At 36.2% G+C, this 17,036-nt stretch overlaps 1 protein-coding gene across 6 annotated transcripts in view; it reads left to right on the top strand.

Moving 5' to 3' along the window:
• PIAS1 (protein inhibitor of activated STAT 1) overlaps window positions 1-17,036 on the top strand; it is a 125,157-nt gene that overhangs the window by 100,482 nt on the left and 7,639 nt on the right. For all 6 annotated transcript variants that reach the window (XM_078448793.2, XM_078448794.2, XM_078448791.2 and 3 more), the window contains exons 8-11: window positions 985-1,058; window positions 10,858-11,018; window positions 12,808-12,938; window positions 14,051-14,231. In XM_078448793.2, coding sequence (XP_078304919.1) covers window positions 985-1,058; window positions 10,858-11,018; window positions 12,808-12,938; window positions 14,051-14,231 — 547 coding nt within the window. The remainder of the gene's footprint in view (window positions 1-984; window positions 1,059-10,857; window positions 11,019-12,807; window positions 12,939-14,050; window positions 14,232-17,036) is intronic.

Here is a 17,036-nt window from a genome sequence, read left to right as displayed (position 1 = left end):
TTGTGCCACAGCTCTAAACTGGAATTGACTATATACACAACCACTCCCACTTGGGCCTCCCCTTACACATACAGACTTCAGAGTCATTGTGGAACAATGTCTAAAATTATTGGAGTACTACCATTTAGGCATTTCCAGTCTCAACTCAATGTTGAAATTTAATTAAAGTTCCAAATTGAAGTTTTCAGAAGTAAATATGTGTCTCAGGATTCCAGGCGAGAAGTATAAAGGTCCTTTACACTCCTTTAAGACTGACAGAAAGTAGCAGAATAGCCATTATTACTAGTACCCTATCTCTTAAGAACCTCAGGAAGTTTGAACTGAAGAGACCCAGAGATTATCTAGTGTGTGAGTTCTTATTTGTTAGAAGCAAATAAGGAGAGGAGAATTGACTTGCCTAAAATATTAGCATAATTAGTTTATGGATAAATAAGTATAAAACTCAAATAATTATGTGGAAGAAAAGAAATTGAGCTTTTTTATAATTTGAAAATAGAATTAATAGAAAAATAAAATAGATAATGAAAAATAGAATAATTAATATAGTGTATAAAATGTATTAATTATTTTATAATCTGAGCTTTGGAAAAATTTATAAATGTTGATAATTCTATTATCTACACTATTGATTAATTTCTTATAATATTGGTCATAATTTAAAAGAAAGAGCAACTTTATCCAGTTTCTTAGAATTATAAAAGGAAAAGATTCTGCCGTCAGTTGAATATGTCAGTTTACTATACAGATTTCCTTTATGTTAATGCAATGCAGTTTTTGTTCCATGGATGAGAAGAAGTTATAAACCATGTAATTGTTTTTATCTTTCCATTCAATTAATTGGAAATAATTGAACGGATTATTTTTGAGTTCATTTTTTTTAAGCTTCCTCATTTTAAGTTCCTTATTCTTTTTCTAATGTTGCTCCACTGATGTATCTTTAATCAACATGTTCTGTTTGTTTGTTTTCTCTTCAATGAATGTCAGTTAAAGAGAAATTGACTGCGGATCCAGACAGTGAAATAGCTACAACCAGCCTAAGGGTTTCTCTACTATGTCCAGTAAGTGTTAAACTAATATTTGCCTTTCAGAAGATTCAACATACATTTTTCTCCTTTCATGAAGTATTCCTGGTATTTGCAGTATTATGTTTTACTTTTGAAATATGCCCACCTTTGTCACAGTTTCTGAAAAGTAGAAAGACATTATTATTTAGTCACAGGATTTGGAATCTAACCAAATTTTTAAGTCTATAAAAATTTTCTACTCTTAGTAAGATATATTTAAATATTGCTTGTGACTCATGATTGTCTCTCAGACTCAAGTGTAAAGTGTTCAAATAAGGAATATGTATTATCTTGGTGTATTTATTAAAATTGCATTTTTTAATGTTTGTTTTAATTTATTTTGAGAGAGTGAGTGAACAAGCAGATAAGAAGTGGAGAGAGAGGGAGAGAGAGAATCCCAAGCAGACTCTGCACTGTTAGCAAGGAACCTGACGTGGGGCTCCGAACTCACAGTGAGATCATGACCAGAGCCGAAATCGAGTCGGATGCTTAACTGACTGAACCATCCAGGCACTCCTAAAATTACATTTTTAAAAATAATATCCTTTCGAATAGAAATCTAGCCATGACTTACTCACACATTAAGTTTAACCATTTTGCCAACAATGTCTACGTCGTAAGAATCCACCGATTAAAAACTATTCTGTTTAGCTTGAATAACTGCATTGATTATGCATGAAAAAACAGAAATATTTTTAAACCAGAAAATGAGGTCAAAATCATTTGTACAAAATGAATATAAATAAGGCCCAAAGCATACCAGGATGATTAAACGTGTAGTGAAAAAGTTTCCCCCAAAGATGTGATAAGATTTATTTCTTGGGGGCACCTGGGTGGTTCAGTCGGTTAAATGTCCAACTCTTGATTTCGGCTCAGGTCATGATCTCATGATTCATGAGATTGAGACCCATGTTGGGCTCTGCGCTGATAGCATGGAGCCTGCCTGGGATTCTCTCTTTCTCTTACTCTCTCTCTCCCTTCCTCCCTCCCTCTCTCTCTCTCTGATCTTCCTCCACTTGTGCACTCTCTTTCTCTCTCAAAATAAATAAGTGAACATTTTCTCACAAAGCTTTATTGCTTAACTAGTTTGATGTTAGGCCCACCAGTTGTAGGAGTGGTAATTGAATGTGGTTTTCATACAAAAATATGTGAAAAACTAGGAGTAAATTACTTTGACATTTTAATTACCTTTTTATAATTAATCAAATTAATCATACCTAAATTAGGGAGAAAGTGTGAAGACTAAGAGGACACAGCTGTTTCCTGATTTGCCTGGATTATTCAGGCAGACTTGATATTGAAAGCTTTGAATATTGAAATCCGACTAATCTAAGACAAAGATGAAGTTATTGTATTCTTAAATAAACAAAGAATTGAAACAAATTAAATGTTATTTGTCCTACATCTTAGTCTTTTATAATTTATAAAATCTCAAACACAAGATGAAAAAGTCATTAGCTCTTGAATTCATTTATAATACTATATTTGATGTAGCTCTTAAAAAACTTTTTGCCTTATAATTATTGCTAAGGGAACCCATCTTCATTATTAAGCTTTTGTAAAATTACAGAAATACAGTGGAGTTAATAAAACCCACCAAATCCTATCATTTGGCATATATCCTTCTACCTTTTTATTCCTTATTATATCTAGTCTTTCTTAGGCAAATTGTTTTGACTCCAGCCTTTTTATATTATTATTAAAATTATTTCCCAAATACATGATGTAATTGCTGACAGAGCTAAAGGGAGAACTAGAAAGCAACACAATAATAGCAGAAAACTTGATACCCCACTTTCAGTTATAAGTAAAATAACCAGCCAGAAAGTCACTAAGGAGGCAGAGGACTTAAACATTATAGACCAATTGGACCTTACAAAGTAGGTCCAACAACAGTAGATTACATAATCTTCTTAAGTGCAGTTGGAACATTCTTCAAGGTAGATCACGTGTTAGGGCACAAAACAAGCCTTAACAAGTTTAAGTCATACAAAGTATCTTCTGACCACAGTGGGATGAAACTAGAAATCAGTAGCAGAAGGAAAACATGAAAATCCACAAATAGATGGAAATTAAACAACACACTCTTAAACAACCAACGTGTCAAAGAAGAAGTCACAAATAATCAGGAGACAAATGAGAATAAAAACAAAATATACCAAAACTTATGGGATGCAGCAAAAGCAGCAGGAAGAGGGAAGTTTATAGTAGTTAATACTTACGTTAAAAGAGGAAAGATCTCAAACAACAACCTAACATTATGCCTCAAGATACTAGAAAAAGAAAAGAAAAAAAAAAAAAAAACTAAACCCAAAGTCAGCAGAAGGAAGGAAATAACCAAGATTTGCAGAGAGATAAATGAAACAGAGAATAGAAAAACAATAGGAAAAAAAAAACCAATGAGACTGAGAGTTGGTTTTTCAAAACAATCAACAAAATTGTCAAACCCTTAGTTAGACCAAGCAAAAAGAGAGGAGACTCCAGTAGCTAAAATGAGAAATGAAAGAGAAGATACTACAACTGATGATCTAATATGACAGAAATAAAAAGGATTGTAACAAACTACTATGAACAATTATATTCCAACAGACTGGATAACTTAAATAGATAAATCCTAGAAACATACAACCTACCAAGACTGAATCATGAAGACATAAGAAACCTGAACCTATACCTAGTGAAGCAATTGAAGCACCAATCAAAAATCTCCCAACAGAGAAAAAAGTCCAGCACCCCAGTGCCCTCACCAGAGAATCCTACCAAACGTTTAGAGATAACACCAATCCTTTTTAAACTTTTCCAAAGAATTGAAGAGGAGAGAATACTCCCGAACTCATCCTCTGAAGTCAACATTACCCTGATCCCAAAACCAGACACATTAAAAAAAATCACACACCATGACCAAGTAGGATCTGTAGCTGGAATGTAAAGATGGGTCAGCATACAAAAATGAATCAATGTGATATGCTACATTACCAAAATGAAGGACAAGAACCACATGATTATCTTAATGCAGAAAAGCATTTCAATACCCTTTCCTCCTAAAACCACTCGGCCACCCAGGAATAGAAGGAAGCCTTTTCAACATAATAAAAGCTGTACCTGAAAAGCCCACAGTGAACATGGTACTCAGCACAGAATGACTGAAGGTTCTTCCCCTAAGATCAGGAACAAGAATGCTCACCCTCATCGCTGCTGTTCAACACAGTACTGGAAATTCTAGCCAGAGCAATTACACAAGAAAAAGAAATAAAACATATAAATTGGAAAGGAAGTAAAATCATCTCTGTTCATAGATGACATGATCTATTGTATAGAAAACCCTAAAGATTCCACAAAAAACTGGTAGAACTAATAAGCAAATTCAGCAGGATACAAAATCTTAGTTGTGTTTCTAAATACTAACAGTCAGCAATCCAAAATGGAAATTAAGAAAACAGTCCCATTTATGATTACATCAAAAAGAATAAAATACTCAGGAAGAACCTTAACCATGGAAACAAAAGACTTGTACACTGAGAACTATGAAACATTGCTGAAAGAAACTAAAGAAGACATAAGTAAATGGAAAGACATCCCAGGTCCATGGATTAGAGGCTGAATATTGTTAAAATATTCTACCCGAAGTGATTTACAGATTCAGTGCAATCCTATCAAAATCCCAATAGAGCGGTGTCTAGGTTAAGCGTCTGACTCTTGATTTCGACTCAGGTTGTGATCTCATGGTTCATGAGTGCAAGCCCTATATCAGGCTCTGTGCCATCAGCACAGAGCCTGTTTGGGATTCTGTCTCCCTCTGTCTCTGTAACCCTCCCCTGCTCGTACTCGTGCTCTCTCTCTCTCAAAAATAAACATTAAAAAAAAAAAAAATTTCAATGGCATTTTTTTGCAGAAAATGGAAAGAAAATCTTAAAATTCCTGTGGAATCTCAAAGGACTCCAGGGAGCCAAAGCAATATCTTAATGAAAACAGAGTTTGAACCCTCACATTCCCTGATCTCAAAACATACTACAAAGCAACAGTAATTAAGATAGTGTGGCATGGACATAAGGTAGACAATGTAGACTAATGGGACAGAATAGAGAACTCAGAAACAAACTCTTGTATTTATGGGCCAAGTTCCTTTTCAACAAGAGTGCCAGGAAATGACAGTCTCTTTAACAAATGGTGTTGAGAAAACTGGGTATTCATATGAAAAATAAGGAATTGGACCCTTACTTTACACCATATGCAAAAGATAACTCAAAATGAATTAAAGACCTAAAACCTAAGACCGTGAACTTTTAAACTCCTAGAAGAAAATGTAGGGAAAAGCTTCATTGAATTTCACAATGATTTCTTGGCTATAACACCAAAAGCACAGGCAACAAAAGCAAAAATAGACAAACGGGCTACCCCAAACTTTAGAAACTTCTGCATGTCAACAAAACAAACAAAACAACTGAGTGAAAAGACAACCTGTGGAATGGAAGATCATTGCAAATCATATATCTGATAAGGGGTTAACATCTGGAATATATAAGACACTTATATACCTCAACAAGAACAATAACAAAACAACCTGATTTAAAAATGGGCAAAGGACTTGAATAGAGAGTTCTCTAAAGAAGATTTACAAATGGCCAATAAACACATAGAAAGATGTACTACATTGCTAATCACTAAGGAATTGCAAATCAAAACCGCATGAGTTATCTCTTCATACCCATCAGGATGGCCACTATTAAAAGAAGATAGCAGGTGTTGGTGAGGATGCAGAGGCACTGGAACTCTTGCGCACTGTTGGTGGGAATGTAAAATGCTGCAGCCCTTATGGAAAACAGTATGGAAGTTTCTCAGAAAAAATGAAAAATAAGATTACCCCATGGTCCAGCAATTCCTTTTCTGGGTATATATCCAAAAGAACTTAAAGCAGGATCTCGAAGAGGTAATTTGCACACCCATGTTCATTACAACATGATTCGTAATAGCCAAGAGGTTCTTATAATCCAACTGTATATTGAGAGATGAATGGACAAAGAAAATGTGGTATATACATACAACGGAATATTATGTGGCATTTAAAAAGAAGAAAACCATGTCATGTGCTACAACGTGGATGAAACTCTAAATCATTCTGATAAGCAAATAAGCCAGTCACAAAAAAAGGAATACTCTATGATTCCACTCATATGAAGTATCTAAAGCAGTCAAAATCATAGAAACAGGAAATAGAAAGGTGATTGCCAAGGGCTGAGGGGAGGAGGAATCAGTGGTTATAGAATTTCGGTGTTTAAGACGAAAAAGTTCTAGACATCTCTTGCACAACAATGTGAATATACTTAACACTACTGAATTGCATGCTTAGAAATGGTTATAGTGTTAAATTTAATGTTACATGCTTTACCACAGTAAAAAAATATAGGCTGCGGAGTCATGGGGTGGATTCTTAAGTAACTAGGTAAATGTTACAATAGACTATGGTGTAAAGGAAGCTGGCATTTTTTAACATTTAGGAAAATGGCTCACAAACCAAGTGAGTGGAAGGTAGGAAGAAGACAAAGATTAAAAACAAACAAAAAAAGGTACCTGCTTATCCTCCCCTCCTTCCCCCAAGCCCCAATTTATCTATTTTCCCCCTCCATGTGTTTTCTTGTCATCCCATTTCATTACAGAATACCAGGTTAGAGACTATGAGAAATTTAGAAAAGTGCAGAAGCTTCATTTCCCATTTAAATCACTGGAAGAAGTCTTGTTTTTCTGCAGTCTCCTTTTAAAAGCGTTTACAGTTGTTCTAATATATATGATGTTTATATCATTAGATGAAGCATTTATTCACATAAATAAGCACTGTAATATAAATCTTGATGTTTTTACTTATAGAACTAGTTCTAAATGTTATAGTTCAGGTGATCTCTATATTATTAGAAAATGTTAATCATGTTTTGCCACTTGCACCTCTTAATTTAGTGCACCAGCTTTTAATTTTTCTTTCCATATCACCACCGTTTCTTCCCTTTTTAGTTTCAACAGTTTTAGCAGTTCATTTTAAATTGACATCTGCTTTTAAAATTCAGGATACAGAAAAATATGTATATATAATCCATAATTATAATACTTTTATGGATTTCTGTTTGGCTAAAGGGAACATCCCTTTACAATTATTCTGGAACATTAAGGCAGTATATTTTAGGTATGTTTTTATTCTAAAAAGTAAAACTTAGTAATGACAACTCATCTATATATCAAATTTATAGAATAATAAAAAAGATTTGTTCCCTTTGAAATATGTAAATATGATGTCTGACTGTGCATTTGAATTGCCCTTGTTGTGATATACACAGCTCAAAATAAATGAGTTTCTGTTGTTTGTGAACATTTAGCTAAAGGCAATGAAAATAATTAGAAATGTTTTTGTTCTTTGGGAATTTTTTAGTTCTGATTTATTAAAAATACAGCTGGAAGAATGTTTGAGAACCTACTTTGTAAGATATTCCCCAGACCTATGAACTTCAATACAAATGACTTGGAGTTGATAAAAGAAAAAAATAAACTCCTTGGGAATTTATGAAATGATGACGATGAAGAAAAAGTGAAATTATTCTTGATATCACTATTCCTTTCTTTTTACCAGATTTAAAAATACATATTATTGACTCTCTAAGGTCCTTTGGACATAAGCTAGCTTGAACATCTCTAGGATATAGGGTATTTTCTCTTACAGCGCCATCAGTTACTAAGTAGTACAATTATATATTATAGTAGGGCTAGTGGCATTGGAAAACTTGTTTGGGGGTTGCGTACAGAGTGTTTATTTGCAAATGATGCAAATATCCAATGTCCTATGAAGGACAAAGGGGAATTTGTAATTATGAGATGAAGATGTTTAAAGCCCTGCTTTTCTCCTAATACCATGTTAGAGAAGTCAGTGTCCATTTGTAGATAAATATTTAGGATTTAGAGATTGTTTTCAAAATCAGAAGTATGGGGAGTATTACCACATAACAGTTACTTCGTGATTCTTTGAAGCAAAGCGTTTTGTGACAGCTAATCAACAGTGCATTTGCAAGGGAACTTTTCTTTTTCTGTCCCCATTTATAAATGTGTTTCCTGCAGCATTCACTTAGCAGTGTTCCTTAAAAATCCTGTAGATAAACTTGTCAGTGTGGCTGATCATAAGGGCTTGAGAGTTACCCTCTCACCAAAAAGGTGAGCTGACCAAGTGAGGATTATGAAGGGGGAGGGAGGCATGTGAGACGATTGTTTAGAGAGTTAACTGCTTTTCAGAGTATAAGTTCTGTGGCTGTGTGGCTTGCATTCTGAAAATAGTCTTCTTCCTTCGCATCCATTGTCTTCATAAACTATCAGAAGTGGCTCACTAGTTCTGTACTACATGGACTTTATCCACAATTACTTTATTTGTCTAGGATTTTCAAGTCTGTGATTTCTCTACTTAGTATTTAAGCGGTAGGAATTTGTATTTCACAGGTAAGTTAAGGTGTGCTTTAAGATATAAAAAATTAATTTAGCATCACCATCCAGATTGTTCTTTGGAAAATGTTTCTAGACTAATGCAGCATGTCTTAGCTAACAGCAAATAGGTATTCTTCTGTTATAAGAACTAGTTTGTCCTTTTTGGCCTTTTTATCAGGTGCTTTTGTGTAAATCAAATCATAAAAATTGAATCGAAGAGTAGAAAGGAGTAATGAGTTGCCTAATCTTATGTGAGCGCAGAATGGAAGAAGTACTGAGCTGAAATGGGGGTGTGTCTCCCACTAGCTGACAAAGTAATTGGAAGCAAATAGTGGTTCTGTAGTTTTATTGTAATGGGGGAACATATACTGAGCACTTACTATGTGTCCGGCAGCATACAGTAAATACAGTTTAAATCCCACAGTCTTAAGATGTAGATGGTATTTTTATCCCCATTTTACAAAGCTGAGGCTCAGGGAGACTAAATGACACTCAGGATTCACACACTACCTAGCGTGGCCAGGATTCAAACCTAGGTAGTCTAACTCCAGAATTCGTACTCGGGCCAGGCTCATAAAGTGCTGTGTAGGGCCTCACACTCTCCATGAGTGCTCCCTTCCAGAGCTGCTCAGTGAGCACAAAGCCTTAAGTGTCCACACACACGACCGTCTTCCTGCTGTATATAGCACATTTCCAGGTGCCAGGGATGAGGAACTGAGTCGGGTGTATTTCTGGTAGAAGGCGACAGATACATAAACAGATAGTACATTATCACGCACAGGGTGGGGTGGGCACCCAGAGAAAGGAGCTATCAGTTTTCTCTGTGTCTCCCCTGTCCATGCTTCTGACACGGAGCTGGCGCTACTCCCTTCTCACAAGTTTATGGCACATTCTGGGTCCTGTTTTGTTCTCGATCACTACATCCTGTTGAAGTGAGGAGGAAGCAGTGTTGCTTTGGAGATAGAAAAAGAGGCCCAGAAAGGTTAAGTGCCTTTCCTAGAGGCACAGTAAATCATTGGTACCAGAACAATAATTTAGGACCACAAATGACAGTTAATTTCCTTGGTAGACTAGGAAATTGCACATTTTCCTGAAATTCTTCTGAGCCAAAACTCTTTTCCTCTTTTTTTCCGCATTTAACTCCTACCCTTTTCAAGCCTTTATATTTTTCAAGCTTGCAGATTATGTCCAGAATCTTTTCCTGGTTCGCAAACAGTGTGGTTATTGAAAGTAGATAACTTTCATACTGTATAGCCATTGTAGCCTTTGGGCAGGGGGGCAGGGAACGGTGGCAACCCAGCTGCACCGTGCGATGTGGCCTCCAGGAAAGGAGTCGTGATACGGCAGCTCGCAGTGCAGCTTCTGTGCCCGGGGCGCAAGCTACCATCTCAGGGACCGGATGAAGTAGGTTTCATTTTTCATAGGCAGGCTATTTAACCTCAGCTTAAGGCGAGAAGAGGAAGTCTCATAACATGGTGGAGATGCTAGGTCTAGGGATGTTTGCCGAATAGTGTGTGATAATGCCCAGGGAGGGGAGAAGTACAGAGAGTGCACACACTCGACTTCCTTCTCAGAGCTGCCGTTTGGCAACTATGCCAGACATCCTAGGGATCTCATTCAGAGATCAGGTTGAATGTCTTCACATCTGTTATCTTGCAGTATTTAATGTGACATTCTTTTTTCATTTCCTCAAATCCTTTGTAAAGTGGTTTATAACTTTTTTAGATGAGGGACTACTCTGAGAATTTGGTGACAGCGCTCTTTTTGGAAAAATGCACACCCTTACAGAATTTGGCATATAATTTTAAGGGGTTCATGGTTCTTTCCCCCAAAAGCTAATCTGTGAGCTATGGATGTGAGGTGGAATAACCCTTGATGTAGACTTTATTTTATTTTATTTTTTTAATGTTTATTTATTTTTGAGAGAGAGAGAGAGAGAGACACAGACTGTGAGTTGTGGAGGGTCAGAGAGAGAGGGAGACACAGAATCTGATGCAGGCTCCAGGCTCTGAACTGTCAGCATAGAGCCTGACACGGGACTCAAACTCATGAACCGTGAGACCTCGACTTGAGCCAAAGTCGGACGCTTAACCAGCTGAGCCACCCAGGTGCCCCTGTAGACTTTCCAGAGTCACTGTGTTTAATATCTAAAGAAATCCTATAATTTTTTTAATATGTAGGGTTCATAGGAAATGTATTTAATGTTCTTTCATATTGATGAAAAGTAAATACAATGTGCTTTAAGTCAGAATACATACACATTGCGTTTCAGGAGATTTTTATCAAAACTTAAATTGAATGACCATTGTCTAATATTTGCTTTTGTCTCTCTCTTTTCAAGCTTGGTAAAATGCGGCTGACAATTCCATGTCGGGCCCTAACGTGTTCTCATCTACAGTGTTTTGATGCAACTCTTTACATTCAGATGAATGAGAAAAAACCAACCTGGGTTTGTCCTGTCTGTGATAAGAAGGCTCCGTATGAACACCTTATTATTGATGGGTATGTCGATTTAAAGTGTTTCCTTATGCCTTGGAATGACCATCTATTATCTGAATTTGTGATCTATCAGGTTTAGGATGAAAATTCTGCAGGTAGTGTTTTCTAAGTAGTACGTTTTTAGAATTTCCATGATTCTCGAAATTAATACTTTTCAAAGTAAGTAATTAATATTGTGAGCATTTTTCCCTTTTAACTTGATGTCCTCCGTTTGGGAAGTGTATGCTTTACCGTCTGTCTCTCCTGACTTTTACCATTTAAAGTAGCACTGGCTGTAAGCAGGGTATGCTTACACCTTTTCCTAACATGAGTCCCATCTGTCCCAGCCATGTAGGCCATATTAGAGAAGGAATGGCAGGACTGTGACACTCTGGCTAATTTCAGCACACCCCCATTAGGCTTTTTTAGTAGAAGCTAACGTATTTTTGCAGATTTTTCTCCTTCAGTCCTGGTTCATCATACCTGTTCCCCACTGTAAGGGCTGTAAGGGCTTCATAACTGATCAACATGCTGAATAGCAGCTTTCTTTGTTTCTGTTTCCTCTGAAGTACTTGTCTTTGTCTTTGTCTTTCTTGTCCGCCTACGGCATCACAATAGTCAGTTATCTTTTTTTTTTTTTTTTTTTTTTAACACTCCTGTGTTTTCTCTGTCCTTCCAGACATCTTGGAGTGTTTCTCTAAATGCACCCCTATTCTCTAGACTCCTTTCTTGTCCTTTTTGCCGCTGAACAAGGATAAATTGTGAAAAGAAGGATCTTCTTGATATTTCCTGTACTCTAGCAAGACACTTAAGGCAGCTTATCTACAGCATTTGAGAAAACATAGGAGCCTGAAGATATAACATAAGGAGCGGAATACATTTAGCAATACAGTGTAACCTAGAGCTTGAAAGATGTCAGGCCAAACGTGGGAAAAGAGTAAACATGTAACTTAAATGTTTTATGTTTAATTTTTTAGAAATGACAGTGATCACTGATAAATCTAAATTGAATGATATTTTACCAACTCTGTATATTATATAGCTCTAGATCCCCTCCCCCCATCAATTGGGATTTTTTTTTATTTTAAAAACCATATACTCATGTGCACATGTCTATACACACATTTAAGAAAACCTGAAAAACATAGGAAAATGAAAGGGTTTTGTGGTGTATTTTCTAATTTTTGTTTTCACGTAATTGTGATTTTACAGTATTAATATTTTTTAGCCTTTGGTTTCATTTCAGAATTTGACAGTTTTATACACTGTCTTGCAAATCTCATTTCTTAATATCTGCATGTTATTTTTCAAGGAGACTTAACATTCAGTACATATTTTTTGTATGTATGGCTTCAGTTTATCAAATAAGATATGCTTATTGTAGATACTTTGGACTATGCACAAGAATATAAAGGAGAAATAGAACTACTCATAATATCACCAGTCAGAAATAACTGCTGTTTATATACCACTCACACACAGAATTTTATTTTTAAAATGAAGAATTTTATTTTCTTGGCCTCTTCCCACTTTCTGTATGTATTTCCCCCTATTATTAAAAATGTTTGAAAACTTCATTTTTCATAGTTACATAATATTTGCTCATATAAGGTACCATAATTTAAGTAACTATATTCCTATTTAGCCCTAAAATTTGAGAACAAATATAACTTATCTGTTCTGCTTTCTTCTTTCTCCTTTCTCATTTATACTTGTACAAAATATAGGAGGTCTGAATGTTTTTTGAACAGTAATACTTCTAGTCTGTTTTCATTTAGAATGTGATATTCAAAGGACCAATTGCTTTTTATAGCTTGTTTATGGAAATCCTAAAGTACTGTACAGACTGTGATGAAATACAGTTTAAGGAGGATGGCTCTTGGGCACCTATGAGATCCAAAAAGGAAGTACAGGAAGTTTCTGCCTCTTATAATGGAGTTGATGGTGAGTGCTGGTTTTCCAGAAGGGTGGGGCAGTCTCCCTGTTATTGTGTAGCCTTGATTTTTACTATTAAAATGTATATATTTCTGGGGGTGCCTGGCTGACTCAGTTGGTAGAGCATGCGACTCTTGATTTTGGGGTTGTGAGCTTGAACCTCATGTTGGATGTAGAGATTACTGGAAAAAAATAAGTTTTTTAAAAAAGTACACATTTCCGAAAAACTCAGCAGTTTATGGGTAGCTCAATAACTCTATTAAATTATTGATTAAATGTTCAGAAGTAGTAAAACTCCTTTTAAATTCACTTTGCTAGCTTTAAAATTTTTCTGGTGTAAGATTTCAAAGTAACAAATAAGTCATTTGTAAGGTCATACTTTTGAAATGGTATCATTTAAAAATTTTAAGAGGTTTGGTAAAGATTAGTGAATGTTTCTTTTCCATTTATGTTATTTTTCTGGTTTTTAGTATGTTTTTGCTGGAAGGATGCTATGACATTTAAAAAGTGTTAACCATACATTTCCTAAGTATCCTAGGTACATATGTAATATATGGTCTTTACCCTCAAACTGCTTTTATGTTGAAGTAGACATACATTTTGATTGTTTGCCCTAATTCAGAATTGTTTTTTTGTTTTTGTTTTTTTTGCTTTTAAGCAAAGGGGGGGTGGGCACCTGGGTGGCTCAGTTGGTTGAGCATGGACTTCAGCTCAAGATCAGGTCATGATCTTCAGGTCATGATCTCATGGTTTGTGGGTTCGGGCCCTGCACCCAGCTCTGTGCTGACAGCTCGGAGCCTAGAGCCTGCTTCGAGTTCTGTGTCTGCCTCTCTTTCTGCCCCTCCCTCTCCTGTACTCTGTGTGTGTGTGTGTGTCTCTCTCTCTCTCTCAAAAAATAATAAAAAAAATTAGAAACAAAAAACTTTTAACAACCAATAATCAATAGTAGTTTTAAGCTTAGGGGAACAGAGCCACTGTTGGTTTTCTATTCTACTCTCTGCCCCTAACAATATTGTAAGTCTAAACTGTAACTGATAAACTAACCCATAGACATACTGAGGAAAAAAGAGACGTGTCGTCATGGGTCTTTTTTACCTTGTGTTTTACTCATTCCTACACAGGATGCTTGAGCTCCACATTGGAGCATCAGGTGGCTTCTCACCACCCGTCCTCAAATAAAAATAAGAAAGTGGAGGTGATTGATTTAACCATAGACAGTTCATCTGATGAAGAGGAGGAAGAGCCTTCTGCCAAGAGGACCTGTCCTTCCCTGTCTCCCACATCACCACTAAATAATAAAGGGTAAGTAACTGAGACCTTAACAAGTCATTGGGAAAGTTAATTTTGCAAATACAGTTTAAAAAAATCTGCCAGTAGGGGCTCCTGGGTGGCTTAGTTGGTCGAGTGTCCGACTTCGGCTCAGGTCATGATCTCACGGTTTGTGGGTTCAAGCCTCACATCAGGCTTGCTGCTGTCAGCTCAGAGCCCGCTTCAGATCTTCTGTTCCCCTCTCTCTCTGTCCCTCCCCACTCACACTCGCTCACTCTCTTTCTCTCTCTCCAAAATAAACATTAAAAAATAATAATGAAATAAAAGATCAGCCAAATGAAATGATTATGCATGATTGTGAAACTTAGTAATCAGAGAATAGGTTGGAGTTTCCCCAGGTGTGTGATGTATTTGAGGGGCTGGGACAATGCGTTAAAGGAGTCCCTTGGACGCAGTATTTATCATACCAGAAGATAATTCTCGAACATTGGTTCTTAAACTTTGGTGTCTGGCAGAATCACCCAGAGCACTCATTAAAACACACATTGCTCCCCTATTCCCACACATCTGATTCAGGAGTTGGGACTGAGAAAACTCGCATCTCTCATCCGTTCTTAGGTGATCTTAATGCTGCTCGTAGGATTGAGAACATTTATGCAATGTGTGCTTTAAGGTTAATCCTAGGTTGAGTATTTCAAGTAGAAAGCAGAGGAGGCCCAGAGGAATGCATTAAAGCTGCCTCAGAGTGTGTAAGGTGGGCAGTGAAAGAAGCCAGAGACTAAAATTGCAGTGCCAATGCTTTCTGTTTTGCAGACTCATTTCCCATAGTTCCCATTAGTCCCCTATCAGTACCTTGGTTATGCTTCAGTTCTCTTTAGCAAATACTGTTATTTGCTTTATGTAAAACACCCTGTGCCTAACCTGGGTGATAATAAAATGGGTGAGCACAGTCCTAACTTTCAAGAGTTTCACATTTTGTAGAGGATGGTAAGACAAGGAGCTGTGCTCTTTAAATGGACTGCCTCGTGAGACAGGTCGGAGATTCTCAACAAGAAGACTTCATGTTTTGCTGAGGCACAGTTGTAGCACACCAAAGAGAAGTCTAGAAATAGGCGTGCCCCCTTTTAGGTATATATCGGGAGAATGATGTGGCCTGTTGTAACTGAGCAGGAGCTAGTCAAATAATCTCCTTCCAGCAAACACTAGTGCCTGAAGAAAGAATGTTAAGTGAGAGAAGGCATTGTTGCAAAATTTCAGGGTTCCAGAGGGAAAGTTAACACCAGACCAAGGGCAGGCATTCCCATGCATGGAGTCAAATCATTGTCAGGTTTGATACTGTTTGATGAGATAAAAGATTTTCTGTTTGGTAATAGTTGTAGTTACTTGAAAGGTAGAAGTTGCAGCAGTAAAATAAGAGCATAATTATGATAAAGGTAACTTGCTTGTTAGAAACTGACTATTTCAGGAATCTTCATAATACAATCAAACCTGTTACACAGGTTAGTATTTTCACTCCAGAGTAGCTTATCAGCACGCGTCAGACAGAAATAAAGACATTAATAGCAGTATCATTATTCTATGTAAAAAATAAAACACGAATATCTAAACACTAATTCCACTTTAAATCCTACCTTATGAAGATTTACGTCTGATGAAAGCCTACCTGGATGCCTGTTACCCAACAAACCTGACCTTGTTTTTACACCAACTTATTTTATAAATCTGAGTGGGAGGGAAAAAAATGTCAAATTGCCAGAAGTCGGTATAGTTAGAACAAATATCTGTAGAATCTTGATCCCAAGATATTTTATATTTAATATCAAGTCTTATTATGACCAAGTACATATTACCATATTATTTTTTTAAATACCATAATTGTAACGTTAAAAGGTATTTCATAAACCTCTGGGTGTATACCTGATGGATTAAATGCACCATTATATATGTAAGTTGCTTCTACTCTGTAGAATATTTATAGTAGTCACATATATATGTAAACTATGCAATAATTTTGCTCTCTGACTATACATTTTTCCTTAAAGGAAACTTTTTGGAGTGTTTTAGAAATCTGGTATTTCAATTCTTTGGACATTTGCTTTGCTGTTTTTCCAAAACTAGTTGTGTTTATTATGTTTGGAAAATTACATTAGGTGCATTAACTGCTTCCTGAGCTTACCAGTGACCAATTAAACCCAGATAAAGTATTTACCAATGCCAGACCTTTCTCTGTTTTCGGATAAAAACAAGCAACCTGCAAGTTTATGGCATTTTTAGAAGAATAATGCCATATTCAGCATTCGTGGCCATTTTACAATAATGACTAGCCAATAAATAAAAACCTCAACCCTAGGCATATTGTATTTGTTATTGTGCAGTGTACAGGTGGAAATGCATCTTCAGAATAATATCACAAAATTGAAAGAAAAGGAGCCAGCCAGGAATTAGAGGTAAACGTCAGTAAATGTAAAACATTTTGCTGTCTTCAGCCAGTGAGTGTTTAGTATTCATCCAGAAATTTCCTTTGCTGTTTGGTATACCAAGATATTTTCAAAGGCTAGCATTTCAACTGCTTTCTTCTGTCTTATAATCCCTTAGGCACTGTCAGAGGAGACAGCTAATGGAAAATGGTACTTTTTATAGATGTAAGAGGTTTAATTAAGTTTCCATTAGACACAACATTTTTTATGAGGCAGAAGAGAGTATATTTTATGTTTCATATCCCATTCATGAAAATGTGGCGGATGGTCATAACTAGAACTCTATTCCTGGAAATCCAACCTTGGCATCTTTTGAAATATTCTGAACTTGCATTGCACCATCGAAATTGAATCTCCACAC

This window comes from Panthera onca, chromosome B3, assembly GCF_046562875.1.
Source record: "Panthera onca isolate mPanOnc1 chromosome B3, mPanOnc1 haplotype 2, whole genome shotgun sequence".
Taxonomy (NCBI): domain Eukaryota; kingdom Metazoa; phylum Chordata; class Mammalia; order Carnivora; family Felidae; genus Panthera; species Panthera onca.
The sequence above is the reverse complement of the archived record's forward strand: the minus strand, read 5'-3'. Positions and strand labels throughout refer to the sequence as shown.